Here is a 20752-nt window from a genome sequence, read left to right as displayed (position 1 = left end):
CACGAGGAGGAAGCCGGAGCCGCACGGTCACTGCTCGGGCATTCCCGGCAGCTGTCGAGCAGGAGGAGGAAGGAACGGCCGAGCAGAGCTGGCAGCTCCGGGCTGCTGCCGGCTACGAAGCCTCCCGCTGCTTGGAGGGGGAGCAGCGATGCGTTAGTGCGCAGGGAGGGACACAGGCAGCTACTCACGGACACAGCGTCCCCCTCCGTACCCACGGCAGAGAGGCACGGCGGGGGTCAGATGGCGACACAGCACCGCTCTCCCTCCGCGCTGCTGCCCAGCAGGAACTTGGTTTGCCACAAAGCCCATGCCAAATACTTGCTTTATTAAGGCTGGCAAGCGCTCAAGAACAAGCTACTCCCTTCCCTGCCAACTTGAGAGGATGGGAGGGGAGGAAATTCATTACAAGCACGATGCGGTCGCTCCCCGTGCAGGGAACGAAGGAGCGAGCCACGCAGCCGGGATGGGAGCCGTGCCGTGCCGCTGGTGGCGACCCAGACAGCGCCGCTGCCTCCCCGGCCCAGCAGCAGCTCTTCCAGATCGCTCCCAGCTCGCGGCCGTGCCCACCTCCTGCCTGCATGCCCACCTCCTGCCCGCAGAGGCAGGCAGCCAGATGCAGACCCAAGGAGCCCGAGGGCAGGGGGACCCTGGAGGAGCACGGGCTGTGCCAGGCCGCGGCAGTCCCGGCTCTGTGAAAGAGCCTTCGTCGTTCTCTGCACGAACTTTGATTGTCTGTACAGCTTCCAGCCACGGCAATAGCCCGTCCCCAGCAGCACACGGCCCCTGCAAGGGCTTGCTGGCCACCACCACAGCACCTGCCACCACACACCTGCCCACAGCGTGCTTCATACGAGGCTCCTTGGCCTCAGAAACACAAGATACCACAGGCAAGGAGAAAGCCCCGGAGGAAAGCAGACAGCAAGCCGCCCACCACCCAGCCAGGCACCGGGCCGAGCACGGCGCTGCCAGGCCCCCGTGCCCAGCGGGGAGCCAGCAAGCACAAACCCAGCTCCCGCCGCAGCCCCGCTCGCCGGCACGGCCGCGAGGAACACACCTTTATGCTCGGCTTGGTCTTACGGCTTCTTTTTGGCTAAAGGAGAACGGGGGCATTTCGGTGGCAGGCAGGGATGTCTGGTAGGAGCAGGCACAACCAAGCCGCAGGAACACGTCTCCCCAGGACAGCCCGTGCCTCGCGCAGCACCCGAGGGGCGAAGGAGCAAAAGGAACGTCGCGACGGGCTCGAGCCGTGCCGGGGACCCGCTGGGCACCGCGACCGACCGCGTTGTGTGCAGGAAGGACGGCCCCGGGAGCCCCTGCAGCCCCGTGCTCACCACCGCCAGCGCTACACCGACGATGATTTCGTTCCCCAGTCCAAGACAACCGAAAGGAAAATCGGGAAGCTCTTCCCCGCCCCGGGGCAAACGGCTGCTAACAAAGCAGCCAGGCACAGCTGCGCTCCCCCAGCGCAGGGAGCCCGGCTCCGTGCAAGCCTCCAGTGTGTCTGTCAGCAGGCAAATCTTCTGCCTAGAGGCGAGGGAGCTGAAGGGGGAAGAAAAAAGCATCAAGAAACTCTTTGTCTGCGAGCATCCCGGCCGGGCGCACGTGCAGCGTGCGCTTCCTGACAAGGGCGGAGGGGGGGGCCTGAATTTCAGAGCCACCGTTTCCGCCTGCAGCCCGATCCGCTCGCTTATTGTCTTCTAAAAATAAAAAGTAAACACTGAGGAGCTCTTTGGCTCTATGTCTACTCTGTCAGAGTGTTTTCTGGTAGGAACGAGTCGTGGGACCTCTTCCCAAACCTCCGGCAGCCTCCCCCTGGACCACCGCAATCCCAAAGAAGTAATGGTGCCCCGGGGAGCAGCAGGTGGGGGCGATGGGCCCTGGCCTCCCGCCTTATATATTTTTTTATATATAAAGATACATATATGCACACACATCACATTTTTAAAGTTTAAAGTCCTTCCCAAGGCAGAGTTTGCTGCCTGATGGTGCCAGCCGGAGCCCCGACGTCCCCGCGCAGCCGACAGCACGGACTGAACGCGAGCACAAACTTCCTCCCCAGGCAGCAACCGAAGCACCTCGCTGTTCGGGCAGCTGTTTGTTCAGGCTCTTCCTTCACCATTCAGCTGCTGCACAAAACTGCAGGGTAACGAGACGCAAGCACAATTATCTTTTCCTTCTTTTTTTTTTTTTTTTCTTTTTTGACCTGCACATGGATTAAATCCAGCATCAATTAATAGCCCAGAGCTTTAGCTGTCCTCCCAGACTTCATAAAGTTGCTTACTTAAGCAAAACCCTGCAGGGAAGAGCCTTCCTACCCAAAGCAAAGCTCTTCCCCCGCACTCTCATTAGCGCTCTACGTCTGCCAACTCCAAGAACCAGCCTGTGAAAAGCAAACTGCAGAGCAGACATTTATTCTCCCTATTTGACTGCTCTAGCCACTTGCACCGTGAGCTGCGCCAACAGCCTGTTAAGGAGACCTCGCCCCTGGGGAAGGGGTTGGTAGGGGGGTCCCAAAGGCAGCTCGCAGGGACAGGAGGGGACGCCAGCGGAGCCGTGGCAGCCGAGCTCTGATCCCCCTGTGCCAAGCCCTGCTGCACGCCTGTGTGCTGTGTTCCCCCTGTGTGGGGACAAACACCAGGCGTCCCAGGGTCCTGAGACTCCCTCCATCATATTTGAAAAGTCCTGGCAGTCAGGAGAAGTTCCCGGTGACTGGAAGAAGAGGAACTTCGCTCCCGTTTTTAAAAAGGGTTGAAAGGAGGACCCAGGGAACTACAGACCGGTGAGCCTCACCTCTGTGCCTGGCAAGATCACGGAAAAGATCCTCCTGGAAGCAATGTTCAGGCACACGCAGGACAAGAAGGTGATCTGGGACAGATAAGGGGGTTGGCAGAGGCCAGCCCTCTCCCAGCAGCTCCAGAAAAGGGCCCACCACCACCAGCATCCTCCCCAGGGGCCAGTCACCCTGGAGCGTACCAACCACAATAGCCACGCCTGGACAACAACCCTACACGGACCTGTGCAACAAACAGCCTGTGAACACGCACAGCAAAGCCTGACAATAAAAACGCCATCAGCTCCTCAACCGTTCCCTTCCTGGCTACCAAGCTACGCAGAGCGTGTTTGCTTGTTGTGTCTTCTCCTCCAGGAGGAAGGCCAGCGACCCAGGACAGGGAGCAGACAGCCTCCAGAGCACGCAGGGCCCTGCAGGACGCTCACTGCGACGGGCACCGCTCTGCTGCGGCTCCCGTGGGGCAGCACAGCCGTGGGACGGGGCTCCCCTCTCCAAACTCAGCACAGCCCCCCCACAAATACAGCAGGACCCTGCAGCTCTGAAGTACCAGGTAGCGAGTCCTGGAGTACAAAACAAGATCACCATTAAGCAACATGGTGTGCGTGCGTGTCAGGTGGTGACCTGGGGATGGGCTCAGCACTGCCTACCCCAGCACCTGGCTCTATCACGGGATCGCTGATTTCCATCACCCACCCCAGCACTCCCTTTATCTACACCATCCAGGCTCTCAGAGGCCAGATACTGCCCCGGTGACCTGTCACCATTTCATACAGCACAAAACCCCACAATCAAACCCATGAAACCACCATGCACATGTGAAAAACAAGAGAGAAATAAGCTTTGCTACTCATTAATTCATGTGTGAGCCAGAAACCCAAGCCATGCCTATAGAACTTGCCAGCAAAAAGACTCCGCAGGCTGTTCAACCACGTAGCATCCAGCATCGTCCCACGCAGCAGGAAGAGCTCCGCAGCCCCCCAGGGCCGAGCAGGGGGCGAGACCCAGGCAACCACCAAGCCCCAAGGGGCCGGAGGCACCAGGGCTGCCCCTCGGCTCCCCCACGGCGTGAGCACACCTCACCTCCGCGCAGCACACGCTCGGCACCGAAACCCCAGAGGCTGGGAAGCAGCACTGGGCGCCGAGCCAGGGCAGAGCCCAGCAGCAGCCGGCACGGGGGCACGGACGCGGGGACGTGGCCGTGTCTGCGCTGCTGGGAGCGCCGCCAGCCGGGATGGGATGCGCTGGCAGAGCTGACGCCAACCAGGAGCTTTAAAGCAAAGCATAACGTTCAGTAAAGAAAATCCGCGGTTTTTCAATGCCCCGGCTAAAAGACTTACCAGCTAAAACACTGACAAGGTGAGAAGCAGCGTGACACACCAGGCTCGCTCTGCGCCAGCAGCCCGGTCCCCAGGCAGCAGGAAGCAGCGTGTGCCCGCGCTCCCACCCGGCAGCAGGGTGTGAGCAGGCAGTGCCAGAGCCGCGCTGGCCTCCAGCCACGGCAGCAAAGGGGGAGCCGGGGCCAGGGCTGGAGGCCGGGAGAGGGAGAAGCCAGCTGCCTGTCTTCCCCAGGAAGCACCCCAGCAGCGGTGTGAAAGAACAGCACCGTCCTTACATCAGGACCCGTTTATTACGGCTGTAAACTTTTACGATGCCCTTATCTCGCAGTCGTACCAGGATAAGCTGCAGCTCATCATTAAGTTGTGCAGCTACAATTTCGCAGGTGTGTGGATTAATTTACCCACGGCACATCAGCCACTTCTCGGTCCGTCCTGCAGCCCAGAGCAGCCGAGGCAGAGACACCTCACTCCTTCAGCTCTCCAGCCAGAGCCACGGAAAGGCTTTGGCTTTCCTCCAGCCCTCCTCTTAATTTATTTCAGCATGCTTCCTGATGTTGGCATCAGAGGCAAAAATCAGAGGCAAAAATCAACAGCACAACTTGCCAAAGCCATCAGCACGGTGGCTCCCGGCAGAGGCAGGCCGGGCGGGCGTGGGCAGCCCCCCCGGGGCAGGTCGCATCCTGCAGCCCCGCATTCCCCCGGGCAGATCCGACCGGGCACCACGCCGGGATGCGGGCGCTGGGAGTGGGACGGGGAGCGCAGCGGAGGCTGTGCCCGGCTCGCGCAGCCAGGACACACGGCCAGGGCAGGCAGCAGAGTACCCGGAGAAAAGGAAAGGAGGGCAAAACCCAGCCCTCGCCTCTCCTGCCCATAGCCCTGCTCCGCTCAGGGCACACCAAGCTCCGTGCAGGCAGCACAACCAGCCGCACGGACCCAGTGTAACCCCAGGAGGGGCATTCACCAGGACAGCCGTCCCAGTTAATTATTACCTGGCCAGACATTTACATTTCCATACGGGATCAGCCTCGTCCAGTTCCAGGGACGGACACCCAAGCGGTACACACACTGCCGGGCCTGCAGACCCTGCTTGCCCCCACTCCTTGCCCGTGAGCACGGACACGCCACCAGCTCCATCCTGCAAGGCTCAGCAGCTCCCACCACGGGGTGCTGGGGCCGGACGGCTTCGCTGGGTTTGGGCCCGGTACTTGCAGCCATTGTGCCAACAAAAGCTGACCTCAGCCGCTGCAGGACCCCTCCTGAAGCGCTCTCACCTGCTCCTCTTCTCTTTCAAGCCCATGCCAACGTGCCGCAGAGACAAGGCACCAGCAGGAGAGCGCAGGGCTGGTTTTCACCCTGGTTCTGCCAAGCCTAACACACGTCCCTGCTGGCAGAGTAGGTCCCAGCTGGCAGATCAGAGATCCTGCAAACCCAAAGGCTCTTCCCAAGGGATCCGCACGGCACAGCTCCACGCGTGTCACAGAACAAGCCCCACATCTGAAGTTCCCACAGGATTTTGTGCCTTCACTGGAGAATACTTGGAAAACCAACAATCAAAAGAGACACAGAAAATTATTTTGTATCATTAAAGGGAGAAAAATGAGAGAAAGCAGCTAAGATAAGATCAAGTGCATGTCCTCAGAGCTTCAACCAGCCTCAAAATTAAGTCCCTAGGTAAGAATAGCTAATCATTTTACCTCACTAAAAAGCTTTTCCCTTACGTGTGACAAGAGCATTCATGTTCAGGGCTGGCTATATTCCAGGGAAATGCTCTTTAGTGCACTTAATATGGTACCAAGCAAGAAAGCAAAGAGGCAAGCCCATTGCAAACCTTTCCTCCACGACATCGTATTTCCACATGGATGCTCAGTTTGGGACGGGTCGTCTCTCCCAGGTGGACAGCCGGTTCACTCGTGCGTGCCCCTCGGAGCGCTGCAGCCCCCGGGACAGCACCCGCACCCCTGGGGCTCACTCCGATGAGCCAGGGCTCCCCGCGGCAGCAGCCTGCTGGCACCCGAGCAGAGAAGCCCCAGTTGAAGGCGAAGCGTCCCCACTTGGTAAGGAAGCTTTCAAGCAAGCTGCATCAAACGCAGCTCGACCCCCCCCGCCCTGAGGGCACGTACGCCCAGTGACCTTCCTGAGTCACCGCCGCTGACTCACCGCGGCTCCGGCAGCGTTGGCTCGGCCGTAGGCAAGGAGATGTCATGGTGACACCGGCTGACCATGACCGCCCCAACACGGGAGCTTTGCAGGACTTCCAGCACAGCAGAGGCTTTGTTTGGAAGAGCCATCGCCTCCCTGCCCTACCCCACCTCCCCACACGACGTACACACTGCCAAGGCCGTCCTCAGCCCCCGACCGCTCCTGGCACGAGGCAGCCCCCAGCAGAAGCAGGCGAAGCCCTGTCACCATCCAACACACCAAGGAACCAAGCGACGAGCAGCAAAAGGCCACACCACCACCCAGAGCAGCAAACCCAGGGCAGAAACAGCACCCGGCCCGTCCTCAGCCCCCTCTGAGCCCCCTGCTGCAGGTACAGCCACACACCCAGCCCCACTCCCACGGCACAAACCCCACTCCTTGTGCCGAGCCCCCCCAGCAGAAACCCAGCCTTCTGCGATCGCTGCCTCGTCCCGGGGAGAGAAGGGAAGAGGCATTCACCGCTCCTCCAGCTCTGCTGTCCCACCCACACGCACACCCCTTGCCAACACAAAGATCTCTTCCCAGGAAACGCGAAAGGACTGCGAAAGGACCGCTACGGGCACTTGCTCGGGGAGCAGCTGACAGAGGGTCAAAGTTCCAGCAGTAGAGCAAAGAGGATGACAGGAGAATAAGGGAAGGAACTGGAGGGGAGCTGTATAAATAGCAGCATTGTCCTTACTTAGTTTCACAGGGCATCAGATGTCAACTGCGATCTTTCATTGCAGAGTGGAAGCCTCTAATTGATTCCCATCTGACAGTTTCTTATCCAGCGATTATCATCCGTCCAAACAAGGCGAGTAAATATGCTTTGCTCTACCGTTAAAGCTGGCAATGAATCATTGACTTGCAACAAAAACAGCGTCAACAGCAGCATTTCTCCGGGGCCAGAAGATCTCCTGCTGCTCCCCGACCTCCCTGCTCTGCCACGCTTGGACGCTCGGCCGGCCCCGGTCCCGGCAGGCGTGGGGACCCCCAGCAGCCCCTGCCCAGCTGCAGTCCAGCACCACCCTGAGCCTAAGATCAGGGACGGAATCGAGAACTGGGAAACTGCCTCCCCTCTGCGAAAGCAGAGGTTATCCCCTGCGCACTGCCCCGTCCCGTCGCCGCTCCGCACGCCTCCCCTTCGCACGCTATTAAGGGCGGCCGCCACCAGTGCAGCTGCTCGGGAGTCGGTGCCAGTCCCTGCCTGCCAAAACCTCCAGCAGCCTTTCTGGGTCTGGGACAAAGCAGAAATTCATGAAACCATTTGAGGCCGTTGGGAAAGGGCTCTCTCACCTCGAGATGGTTTTGTGGTCTGACGTTTAGAGGAGGAGCGGTGAAACCCGCTGCCTGCTAGCTCAGGCTCGCAGCCCACGTGGGAAGTTCCTTGGAGCCCACTTTATTGCCAGCTCCTTTTTCACATAGAAGTAAACAAAAATATTTCTGGGCTATTGAAGTTTCTCCCACCCCAGGAAAGTTTCTCGCCTCCCAGCCACTTGGCTCCAGCATACTACATCAAGCAGAGTTACTTTTCTCATTGCTGTTTACAAACCTGCTGCCCTTCTACACAACGCGCTGCAAACAGCGATAAAACCCCAACCTCTTCAAAAGCTAGCAGTCCCGAGGTGACCGCAAAGCCAACCCCTCGCCTTCTGTCCCTAAGGCCCCCAGAAGAGCCTTCTTCCAGCCGCTGAGTGCCACCAGTAGGGAACCAAGCACACGGAACCGGGCGCTGCACCGCCAGCAGCTGCAGGCCCCTCTCCAGGCGCATCCCGCTGCCACCACGCCGACCCACGCACCCAGAGCCCACGGCAGAGCCAGCCCGGGAGGCTCTTGGTTCTGATGCTTTGCAGCATCCTCCAGCACAAAGCTCCTGGTGCAGCCTTCTGCTGCTCTGACCAACAGCACAAGCGGAGCTCGAAGAGCCATCGCCCACCCCGACGCAGGATCAGCGCAGCCGACGAAACCAAATGCTTCTGCCCCAGCCTGCGGGAGCATCGCCGCGCGGCGGCTTCAGAGGGCTTTGCCTAAACGCTCTGTGATCCCAGTGTAAGCTATGGCTTTGCTTCTTGACATTTGCAAAACCCCAAAGCACTCAGCTTGAGAGAAATCCAAAGCAAAAAGAAAAGGAGGAGATGGATGTTTTTCAAAGATGATTGTTGAGAGCTCCTGAGACACTGCAGTTTTACAAAGGTCCCTCATTCGGAGCACATATTGCTTCTCAAACACATGGCTTAAACCCAGGCTAGAACAAAACAACAATCTCGTACCATTTTCATCACAACGCTCAGCACCTCCAGTGAGCAGGGGGAGAACCGCACACGGGTGGGTATATAAACATATACAGACATCTGCTATAAGGACCAAAGGTCCTAGCTTACCATATGCCTGCAGAGGGACATCTCTGAAAACCAGGGAAGCACAAATATAAACTTCTACCTGAAAATGAACCCTATAGTAGAAAATTTCATAACTACCATAGCGTTGACATTTGAAGTTTTCCCAAACAGGCTGAAATCACAGGTTCACTGCACAACCCCGGAGTGCGGGAGCCCCAGGACACCCACCAGGTACAACTAACCAGAGGACAAACAGGCCCTTGGAGATGCGCACAGCCAATCCCCAAACTTCCCAAACCCGCTTACAGGCCCTGACATTGCCCTGCCCAGGGCACCCCCGGATCAGCAGCAAGACCCAAAACCTCAGCAAAGCTTTACGAGTCAATGCCACAGCCCCCACGCCGAAGGTGGCCGCCAGGCCACCCTGCAGGGGTGACGCCAGTCCCCAGCTCCGGAGGCCTGCAGTACTTTGTTTCGCTGATGGAGCGGGACAGGGACAACACGCAAAGGCTCAGGAGCCCCACCCATCCCCTCTCACTTCGGGTTACGTGACACGCTAACGGGCAGAACAAAACCTGCGGGTCCATAAGCACACAACCGCTTTGCCCCCCCCACAGGGCTGACCACAGACTCCCGGCGCAGCACGTCTACGCACACCCGTTGGGCACGCTCCCACTACACTCACTGAACCCAGTTCGGCCTACAGCAAGACGCTCTGTGACTTTGCTGCCGCTGGACTGGGCCCCAAGTAATCCCCGTGGTTACACCAAGTCAAGTTACTCGCACCTAGCCCCTTTGCCAGGATCAGGCTTGTTGCAATTGTCACTTTGGGGGGAGAATTTCTAGCTGAGCCTGAATATCAATGCCCCAGTAAAAGGGAGAGTTGACGGTCCTTTGAAACTGTACTGTTCTTTGCACCAGGTGTGAAGGACACATTTTGTGTTTGCGATGAGGGCAAGGTAAGATTTATGATCTCCTTAAACTGCACGCTTCCCTGCTTTTAAGTGTCTGGCTTTTACAAGCGTTGCGGCAGGAGATGGCACCGCACAGCCCTCGCAAACCTCTTCAGCTGTTGGAAGTTTCCCACCCTGAACCATCTGCTCGGTGCAGACACACAGAAGAACTTCCCAGTTCCACAGGAGCAGGATGGAAGGACTGAACTCACAGCAGCAGAGACGGAGGTCAGCGAACAGCGGCCAAAACCCGACGCCTGGCTGTGGTGCAGCGCGTCCAGCCCCCAGGCGCTCCAACATCCAGCACTGCACACACTCCCACCACGCGTCCTGCCCCAAGGGGCACTGCCCAGGAGGACAGAAGTCCCTCCACCGGCTCCAAAACCACCTGGCCCAGCTCTAGCGGATCTGTGAGACTCCACGTGTGGCTGCGGTATCGGTCCCCTGGGCAAGGGGCTCAGCACCCGCCACACGCAGCCAGCGCCAGACACCAGCACGATGCGGGGCCCAGGAGGCAAAGCCCTACAATTCCCTGGCTAGGAGAGGCTCGCCTCCTCCCTCTGCCAAGCACTTCAAGGTCTGTACCTGAAAAGCAGAGCGAAAAAGGACCGCACGTGACACGAAAAGGAAGTCTGAAGTTTCTCAGAGCCCTTCCCTCAGGGAACTACAAATATTTGCAGTGTTTTATCCAATATTCTTCCATATTTGCCCAACGCCTAAAGACAGATGAATAGGTCACGTACTCCTCAGATATAACGATTTCATAAGGTTTTAGCCTTTTCTCTGCACCAGTGACTGCTGTCCCCGCAGCCTGGCACAGAGGACTGAGCCGGGGCTGGCCCCTGCTCCTGCCTACCCGAGCGAGCACTGGCACCGTCAGGGGACGAGGCTTGCAGCAGGCACCCCCGGGGCCACATCCAGAGCCTCCCGCAGCACCACACCGGGGGGCATTCGAGCTCCATTACCCCATGAAGTTCACCAAGTGGGGGGTCCTGCACCTAGGGAGGAATAACCCCAAGCACCAGTACAGGCTGGGGGTGTCCTGCTGGAGTGCAGCTCTGCAGAGAGGGACCTGGCAGTCCTGGGGGGCAGCAGGCTGACCGGGAGGCAGCAATGTGCCCTTGTGGCCAACAAGGCCAACGGGATCCTGGGGGACATTCGGAGGAGTGTTGCCAGCAGGTCAAGGGAGGTGATCCTCCCCCTCTGCTCAGCCCTGGCAAAGACAGGCTGAGAGACCTGGGCCTGTTTAGCCTGGAAACGAGAAGACTGAGGGGAGACCTCATCAGTGTGTATAAATATCTGAGGGGAGGGTGTCCAGGGGATGGAGCCAGTCCCTTTTCAGTTGTGCCCAGTGACAGAGGCAATGGGCAGAAACTGAAGCACAGGAGGTTCCAGCTCAATATGAGGGGGCACTTCTGTACTGGGAGGGTGACAGAGCACTGGGACAGGTTGCCCAGAGAGGTTGTGGAGTCTCTTTCTCTAGAAATATTCAAAACCCGCCTGGATGCTGTCCTGTGTAAGGTGCTCTAGGGGATCCTGCTTGGCAGGGGGGTTGGACTGGGTGATCTTCAGAGGTCCTTTCCCACTCAGCCATTCTGGGATTCCTTGTGCTGAACAGTGACACAAGCGGTCACGACTCTCCTGATAAGTTGGTACAGCAGCACCCAGAGCTGGGTCTTCATCTCCACGCAGGCAGGCAATCCACCACCAACAACAAAACCTACTCTTTTAAAACACGCTCGTTTTCTGCTCTGTTTCTTCGAGAAACGCTCCTGACTGATCCCGGCAGCTCAGTTGCGGAGCTCTGGCCGCATCCCTACAGCTTGTTTTCAATCATGCGCTAAAAGGGCAAGTAATGCAGAAACAAATCTGCACGAAAGGTCAGGGAGCTTCCCCGCCCCGCGGAGCGGAAGGAAAGCCTTGCTGGCCCCCGCGGAGGGCTCAGCACAGCAGGACCCTTCTCCAGCCCCAGCCGCCTCACTGTCCCCACGTCGCACACGGACAGGCACCCGCCTCGCTCCAGGACAGGCGGACAAGGAACGGAGCGCCACCACCCAGCAGGGCAGCACACACACACACACACACACCCCAGGAGCATTGCCATTACAGCTGCGCACGGCGTTTCCCACCACCTCTCCTCTCCTGGACACGCACAAGCCCCCCATCACTGCTCAAGAGCATCACAGCCAGCACCATGAGGGGCGAGATGTCAAATGCACCTCAGGTGCACTGCCACGGCAGCCCCTTCGGCAGCTACAGCAAGCAAAACAGCACCGGGCTCATCTTTGGAGCTGGGAGTGTGAGGGCAGACCCGGACGTTTCGGGAGGAATGATCTCCTCCCTGGGCCGGGGATGCTGCAGTCAGCGCCCCAGGAGCAGCGACCAGCACAGACGCACAACGGGGCCCGAGCTGGGAAGGGAAAAGCCTGACCCCACTCCATCGGCTGGATGGCGCCCGGGACCGAGCCCTGGCCAGTTCCTGCAACACGAGATAAGGAGCTGGGAACAGCACGACCACAGCTTCCCACCCAACGCAGGCCGAGCAGGGGGGTGTCAGCAGCAGCACCACCGGCGCAGAGCCAGGCAGGTAGGCTTGGATCTGCACCCAGAGATGAGCGAGGGTCTCCGTGGCTCAGGAGCACACAGGGGAAGGAGGCTGGGAGGAGAGAACAGCCGTCCTCAGAAGATTTAGCTTCACACACAGCCAGCTCCCGAGGTCAATGCTCTTGCAGGGGCTGGGAAACTTCAGAGAGGATGTCTGCTATTTTACTTGCAAAATGATGACTCAAGCGGCTGGTCCAACACCGCCCCCTGCAGAAGGGCAAATTGGTGGGCTACACCCCAAATCCCCATCCTAGCACAAACCCTGGCTCCCCCAACTTCACCCCCAAGCAGCACGGGCTTGCTGCGAGCACAAACACCGGGGCCCCGCCAGGGTCCTACTGGATTTTCCCCGAGGAGCTGCAGCGCTCCCTGCCAGGGCGAGCCAAACTGGAGCACGAGCCGCTGGCTCTCGCCTGGGCACCGCGACAGGGAAAGCTGCACAGAGAAGGACGGCTGCCCCGAGAAGACAAAGCTACTTCTGAAACAAAATTAAAGGCAAAGCCAAATTACTACCGCCAAAAACAAGCAGACACAGAATGGGTTTTCCCCCCCAAACTCACACCAGGGTGATGTAATACACTCCTTTCCCCCAAGACCCCGGAAGGCAGAGGCAGAGGGGACACCACGCCAAAAGCCCGCACGATGGAGACCAGACAAGCTTCAGCACGGATGCAGTTCAGGCTGTGTTTAGGGTGCTTTTATCATATTATGCGTTTTTGTCCAATTCGTTTCACTACAAAAAGAGCTGGAAAGGTACACTTTAAGCTGCAGAAGTAGAAGTTAAAAAAGAAAAGATCAAAGGGCTGTCATTGAAAATTAATTAACTCAAACCTGAACTATTAACATACATTAAAAATTCAAACCACACACAGCTACATTCATTTCCAAGTAATTTTCAAGAACCTCCAGTGCTGCAAGAGAAGTTAATCTCACATTCCATTAATTTGCAGCTCGCACGGAGGTTAACCTCTACTTAATTAGAACTAATTTTAATTTTGCGGGAATAGGGCAAGCACACTTTGTAAGAAATCCTCTTGACGTTACACCTTCCCGAGGGGGAGCAGCAGCTCCCGGTGCTGTGCCTCCCCTCCCCGTACACACACAGCGCCCCCGCGGCCCCGCGCAGGATGCGGCCGTGAGCAGAGCCAGCCGCACGACTGGGGGCACTTCACAGGGGAGCGTGGCCACGGGAGAAGCAGCGGTGACAGAAACAGGAAAGTGTCCGATTAACTTCTGCAGCATCCCTGCTAAGGGCGAGAGGCACACCGACACCCAACAAGAGCTGGAGCCCAGCGGAAGGGCTCCCGAGGGCCCGTGGACCAGACGCACGCCGTGCCCCAGCTCACCTGCAAAGCCACGCGGGCAGAAGTCGCTGCACTTGCACGTACGCGGCGTAACAGCGAGAGGAGACGCCAGGGAAAGGACCAAGCTCGGGGGAAACCTCGCCGCCCGTCACCTCCTGCCCCAGGAGGCTTCACACCGAGCCTGCGCCTGCTGGCACTCCCGTGGCTCCGAGGGCAGCCAGGCCCAGCCGCGGCGCGTTGCCCGGCTCTCCGTCCTCGTCCTCCCCACCGGGAGCTCGCTGGGCGAGCACGCAGGGCCGCCTGCTGCCTGTTAAATCCCTGTCGCGTGAGCCTCACAACCGAGCCCTCTCCTGCCGAACCGGCCCCGCCAGGAGTGCAGGACCCCAGCCGCAGCCTGGGAAGGCTCCCGGCGCCTCCGCACGCCGCCAGCTCTGCCCCCAGGTGAGCCCGAGCCCTCCCCACGTCCTGCCCGCAGCTCTGCCTCTCCCCCAGCCTGGCCCTGTTTCCAGCACACTTCCACGCACGCTTTTGTTTTAACCCATGCACAGAAACACGCCGTGGGGAGGCCTCCAGCCTGATTAACCCAAATTGATGCAAACCATAATTCAAAGCGAATTAAAGGGATCCACCCTGGAATCTTTTTTGATTTGCCTAAACCAGTTTACAAACCCAAATCCCCATCGCGACTGGGACTCCCTCCACAAGCACGCCTTGCTGTGGGGTTGGGCTGGGCTCCACATCCATCGCCCTGGACCAATGCCACGTCCTGCAGCCCTCAGTCCCCCCAGCCAGCTAGACAAGCACCCCCAAGTCCTGTGGGGACAGCCACAACTGCCTCCCCCGGGGACTAACGTCAGCCCCACTGTGCCTACCCAAAATCGTGCCCAAGCTGCTGGACACAGGGCACGGCTCAAGCTCGGCTCGCACCCAGGGAAGGGGAAGGAGCAGCTCCGGGGGGCACAGAGACCCCTCTGCAGTGACTGCAGTGTTAAACACTGAAGGGCCCACATGCAAAAGTGCTCAGCAGGCTGCCAGCCCGGGGACGGCGACAGGGGCCCGTGCACACAAGACAGAGGTGTGCATTTGCCTGCTCACTGCCTTGACCCTGACCTTCTCACCCCATCCCCACCAGCACTGCTAGCAACACCTCCCGCCACCAGCGAGCCAAGCAAACCAGTGACTTCATCGCTGCTTCCTTCACCTAACTCGTCTCGGGAGACCCCGCTGCTGCTTTCCAGCAGGCGCAGCATCCTCCGAGCACAGCTGCACGGCCCCCGCTTCCTTCCTCCCCACAGGCCTCCAGCTCCTGTCCACCGCTGCTTTGACCTCAGCCTCTCCTTCGCTGCCAGCTCCGCGGCCGTGCCTGCACGCCCGGGGACAAGCAAAAGCACAGAAAGCAGCCTGCAGCCTCCCGGGCCTGCACTGCACTTGGGGATGACGCCGGTTTGGAGGAAAACGCTGCTCTAAGAGAGAAATCAGCAGCACGCCAGGAAGAGAGGCTAACCCAAGGCGACGTCAGATATTCAGACCTTTTGCTTCACTTCAACCACAGGAGTGGGCAAGAGCAGCAGCACCCTTTCAAACCCACTGGGGTAAAATACGTATACGGTCACTCTGAAGTGACGCTACATAGCATTAGAAGAAAGGTTAGCGTTTCCTTAATGTAACAAGCTTTACTTTCCTCCTGCCTTCCAAAAATTCTCCTTTCTCAGCACCTAAAGCCTGCCTGTTCTCAAGGAGGCTGCGCACACACCTCCTTCAGGTGCAGGAACGGCTGCTTGGTGCAGCTGTGTTTGTATGCACAGATGAAGGGGCTCCAGAGGCTCAACCTGAAACCCGGGGCCCCAGGACAAGCAGCCCCTTCGACAAACCCCTCCCAGGGTAAGGGCCCTGCGTGTGCCGGTGGGCAGAGGCACAGCTCGCCGTGCCGGAGGACAGCCAGCAGGTTAGTGGCACATCCCGGAGGCTTCCGATGACCCTGGCCCGGGCTCAGCAAAGATAATTAAAGCAAACACACTCGGAATAGAATTAGCCCTTAGCTTTCGGGCTCATCTGGTAGCTGTTACCAGGACTGCTTCCCCAGCCCAGAGCTAATCCACCAATGAAAGCATCACCACTGACCGAGGGGCTTTGGCTCCGTGCGGGAATTTCAAAACACATCTGCCCCCTCGCACAGTCCAACGCTGCAGGCCAGAATCATTCCTCAGACGGAGCTTTCATCCTCGAAACCCTCCGCAGGTTTTAGCCAGGCTGCCCTTCGAGCGAGCAGAGTCTAATCTCGGGACGACACACTCCCTCCTCTGCCGCTCGCCTAGCGATGCTGCTGCGTTCAGAGCTGTGCGCGGGGGGCGGCTGCAGGCACGCACCGAGAGCCAGGGCCGGGAGCACCCGGGGCTGCGAGCACCGCTCGGCAGGGAGAGCGGGGCCCTCGGCGTGCGCTTCGGCTGCTTTCAGAGTTTAAACTGACCCCATCCAAGATGCTGACCCCATCCAAGACGGCCTGCAGACCACAGCATCACGTGTTTGGTGCCTTTTTTTTTTTTCTTTCTTCATTTTTTAGGTTTTCTAAGCTGTAACAGCTCTATTTTCTCCTTAATTGGTGCAACTGTTTTTAACCCTGCTCCTGGAGCCACGTTGCCACGGTTACCCGCACAAGCCTCAGCAAGCGAGGGGTATTTTTAGAATTGCCAAAATGCACATCTCCAGCGGGGCTCTGCCGTACAGAGCCCTCCTTGTTCCACGACACAGGAACAGGAGACGTGCAATACAATTAAAATGCGGGAAATTCAAACCCAATCGCAGGAGAAGCCGATGGAGCAGCCAGAGCACAGCGGCCCGGGGTGCTGGGAGGGGACGGGGATTCTCCCCAACGCCCCCAGCCAGCTCCCAGGCACGGCCGGGGACTCACCGGGACCGCGGGGTGCAGGGGTACGGCTCAGGTGGCCGCAACGGCCGGACACGGGCTCCACGGGACAGCGAGGAGGAGGAGGAGGAGAAGTCAGGAGTCTGTGGGCTCTGCTCAGCCCAGCCAACAAGGCCAGAGCTTAGGGCTCAGGGCTAGGGGCAGGTCAACCCAGGCATCATTGCGGTGGGTGCTACAGGCCTGCTGGTCGGGAAGGAGTAGGTGAGACCTAGCCCAGGAGCAGAGCACCAGAAACGCTACCTTAACACCAGCACGTGGCTTCTCGTCTGTTCGGCTTCCCGGGCTGATTCACGACAGAGGACCAGAGTGAAAGTACGGGATGGCAGCTCACGGGAGGCCTGGCCCTCGCCCACAGGAGAAGGCAGGGAAGTCAGCACGAGCTGTCCTCCAGGCACAGGACAGCTGGAGGCACCCACACAAGGGTGAGAGCTTTTACTTGGCAAATTTAACGTCACTAAGCCACGCATGCTACGGTGACGTCCTGGTTCCCATGCCGGGCCAAAGAGGTCTCTGCAAGCAACCGCTGCCCTGCAAGCTTCTGCCCTGCCTGAGATCCACCCCCAGCATCCTCCCCCGTCTCTTACCCACGGCAGCAACTGCAGGTTCCACAACGAATCCCAGATACATCATCCCACCCCCAAGCAAAGGGAGTTGGCGTTGTCTCCAAAACCTTGCCCCACACCAGCCGCCACGTGCTCAGTCTGCTCAGCAGCCCCGGTCTGTCCGTCAGCAGCTTTCACAACACAGAGAGCAGCAGAGGAGCAGGTCCGTGCGGCAGCCAAACCTCTGAAGCTGGATTTGCATCCAAGAGAGACAGCGCCAGCCACACGACCTGGTATTTGCGCATTTCTTCCCATTAGCTCTTACCGAGGGAAGAGGACACCAGTACACCACCTCCACCCGTGGCAGGGGAGCCCTGATGGGGCGCTAGATGCGGCGAGCCTCGCGTGCGTTCGGGGCAGGTGATCCTTCGCCGCTTGGGGCCGTTCAGACAGGCAGACCCTGAGGTACGGAGACAGCAACCCGAGAGCTGCTTCAGTCCCACGAGACACCAGGAGGCACCCCTCCAGGACAGCGACACTACCCAGCATCAGTTTGTCCAGTTTCAGGGAGAAATACATCTGAACTGAGCCAGAAGAAAATACCTCAAAGAAAATTAGAAAGAACAGCAAGAATTAGCAATGTTCTAGCTAAAATCAGCAGTGGGTTAAGGGTAGACAGAACTGGTGGCTCCAGCAGGAACTCGTCCTTTTGCAGAAAGTCTCTAACTGAGAAGAGGGCAACTTCTGATCAGAAGCTTCTCTCATTTTTCTCTCTGGCTCAGTTTACAGGTACAAGTCTACCAAAAGAGACCGAGGGCGGGGAAGGACCTAATCCCAGAAGAGCTGCTGCCAACCATCACAGCTCTTCTCTTGCAGTGCAGCAGCTGGACACGCGGGGGGCACATGCATGACCCTCTGCTGCACGGCACGCTACGTAGCTGTCTCCATCGCGCGTAAGGAGAAGCAGGGCCAGGTGACGGTCCCTTCTCCTGAGTCAAGTCACCACCACTACGCAGGGACAGCAGCTCTCAGCACCCCATCCTCACGAGCTGCATTCAGCCCTCTCCGTCCACCCAAGCCACCACAGGCTGATGTTTCAAAGAACACACCCCTCGCATTGGAAAAAGGAAAAGATACTGGAGGTGCAAACACCCGGGAGGACGTTTTCTGATTTAGAGAGCAGATGTATTTGATAGCACCTGGGGTCTCAGCAATGTACATAGGTTAAAGGAAGGAAAAGTTCAGAGAGACACCTCACACGCTGTTTGCAGTCCTGCTTGGTATAAAAGAAGACATTCGCAGCAGAGTCCAAAGACGTCCCTGCTGCACACGCTTTTCTGAACACCCCAAGGACGGCTGTTTACAGAGGAGCAAGGCTGCAGGCCGCAGTCATTCCTGGCTGCGGCCGGGATCTGACAGCATCGCTCCGGGTGCATCATGCATCTGGAAGGATGCCTTCCCAAATAATCTGCACAATTCATTTCAGAGCCAGAGAAGTCTGCCAGCAGCTATACTCATGCTGCCCCATCTCTTTCATAAAGACACAAGTAATTATTGAGCACTCTAGCTACTAAAACTGATTAGAGCAAAACAAACTAATTTGGTTACAAGGCAATGATCTGACCTCGTTAACGACGTGAGTAACTCACTGACAATATTTTGCTCTTACACAGCAATGCCTTTCATTAGCTCTCAAGCTGCTCTATAAAGGAGCCTGGTATGTTCCTACAAACCCATTTTGCGTCGGAGGAAACCCGCGCCAGCTTCCACATATCCAGAACGCTGTTTCCTGGGAATCAGTCGGCCTCTACTGCCATAACACCAGACGGAAAACAGCACCCGGCCTGCCAGAACCAACAGCCCGCGGTGCTGCCGTGCCGAGCAGCCTCCCCGTGCCTCTCCACAGCGGGCGCTGGCCAAGCGGCTGTGCCCGGACCTGCACAGCCAGCTTCCTCCTGCCTCATCACAAAGCCAGCCTCATCTGCTCTTTCGGAAGGAGGAGAACATCTTTGGACATCCACACTGGCAGTAAAGCCCCACAGTGGTTAGGGGCTTTGCCATTTAGTGCCCTGTGACACTGCACACTGTGCTTGTTAACCCCGTGAAGCACCCTGCGGAGCCAGCTCTCACATACCTCTCCTCTGCTCGGAGACATCAGTCACAAAACGAAGCTGCCAGCTGCCCTTGAATCAGCCCCCTCCTGCACGAGGGAACTGCACGCTGGCAAAACTTTGCAGCCAGCATCTCATTTAGCCCACCTGATGTCATCAAATCATCTGCTCTTGGGATGGGGATGCGTGCCACCCCCACGGCACAGTCACAGCACAGGCTTCAAGGCCAAGCTGAGGTCTTCCTTGTGCTTGTGACAGTCGGGACAAAAAGACCTCAGGATATTGCTGCCACAAACCCCCTCGCCTTCCATCCTCACCCCAAAAACTTCCACTACTTGCTGACCATTAGTGACCAGGGTGTTACAGCTGTGCTCCTGGGAAAAATGTTTTTTCTCCATCTCACAGACAAGGGAAAGCCTGCAGTAAGAGGCAACTCGTCGGTCTGGGGTCCACAGTGCGCAGCCATGGCTGGAGCTCAGTCACCCCGGGCAGAGCTCCAGGCACCTGCAGGCACGTGGCTTTGCAGGGCAACATCCAGCAGGGCAGACTGAGCACCTGCATCTGCTGGCAAGTCACAGGGGTTTCGGTGTGCTTTGCAACCCCCAACCAAGATAGATACGTGATTTAATAAGCAGTATGCATTACACTCAGCTTATGACCCCCCAAAAAAGGCATTTAAGTGAGACTTTAACCAATTTCCCCCCTGTACCCTGTTAGAAAGGAATGCTTTTGCAGCAAAAAGGAGAGAAAAGAAGAGAGTCTAAGAAGCTTGAGCACAGCCAGAGGACAACTGCACTCTCCCCATTTCAATCACACACCAACATACAGCAAAGAGAGCAGAGCTCACAAGGGGAAGCAGCAGAACAAACACCTCAGAGGGACTTCTGGAGTCTCTCATCCATATTTGCACACTGAACCACCTACAAAGTACTGCACGTGGGACAGACAGCTGCCCTGCCTGGCTCTTACCGCCCGCAGGCCCGCAAACGTGGGCAGCTCTCCCGGCGTCACCGCGGCCGCACCACGAGGCTGAGCCGTCCTTTGCCACGGCCGAGGCTGCTGCGTGGCACGAGCACCAGGCACCCAGAGGTGATGATGTCCCCGTACGAGTTCTGGAAATAAAAACAGAGAGAGTGTAAGGGTTTGTACCACGTCCATCTACGTCCCACATCCACCCCACACCAGGTAACCAGCACGGCAGCAACTCGCAGGCACACCCAGGGCATTAATCTGGGCACTCCATAGCCCGCTCAGCTGCAAAGGGAACGAGTCCCCAGGAGGAAAATGAGGTCGCTGCCTTTCATTTGGGAAAAGACTTATGAACACAAGCCACAAAACACTCAGAACAGGGACAGCACAGACTCTTATGCCCCCAGAAAGCTAAAGAAATGGTAAGGGAAGAGATGACAGCTCAGCGACAGCCAGAGCGATGCACACAGAGCACACCAGCCAGCACCATTCGGCACAGCCGGAGCAGAGCCCCAGTGGCCAAGCACCATGGCTAGCAGGAAGGGTGTCAGAGGAGCCCCAGGAGGATCCAGGAAACGTTTCAAGCTATGCCCAAACTTCACCCAGACTCAGGATCAAGCAGCCCTCAGCCTTCATCGTTTTAGCATTTCATTTTTCCCTGAAGCTGCTGTTCAGTCACCACTGAAACCCTTCTCTGAGAC

At 58.1% G+C, this 20752-nt stretch overlaps 1 protein-coding gene across 8 annotated transcripts in view; it reads right to left on the bottom strand.

The window, feature by feature from the left end:
• Positions 1–20194, bottom strand: part of LOC308178479 (ankyrin repeat and fibronectin type-III domain-containing protein 1-like) — a 194196-nt gene extending 174002 nt beyond the window's left edge. For 2 of the 8 annotated variants that reach the window (XM_080557188.1, XM_080557187.1), the window contains exon 1: positions 20052–20194. Coding sequence is in view for 4 of the 8 variants with exons in the window: in XM_080557184.1 (XP_080413310.1) it covers positions 17297–17550 (254 nt within the window). In the remaining 4 variants the exon portion in view is untranslated. The other 6 variants (XM_080557169.1, XM_080557184.1, XM_080557168.1 and 3 more) reach the window with 6 other exon arrangements.
• Positions 20195–20752: the final 558 nt, after the last annotated feature.

This window comes from Anser brachyrhynchus (genome assembly GCF_964034855.1).
Source record: "Anser brachyrhynchus genome assembly, chromosome: 15".
In the NCBI taxonomy this organism is placed as follows: Eukaryota; Metazoa; Chordata; class Aves; order Anseriformes; family Anatidae; genus Anser; species Anser brachyrhynchus.
Note: the sequence above shows the minus strand (reverse complement) of the source record. Positions and strands in the feature narration are given on the sequence as shown.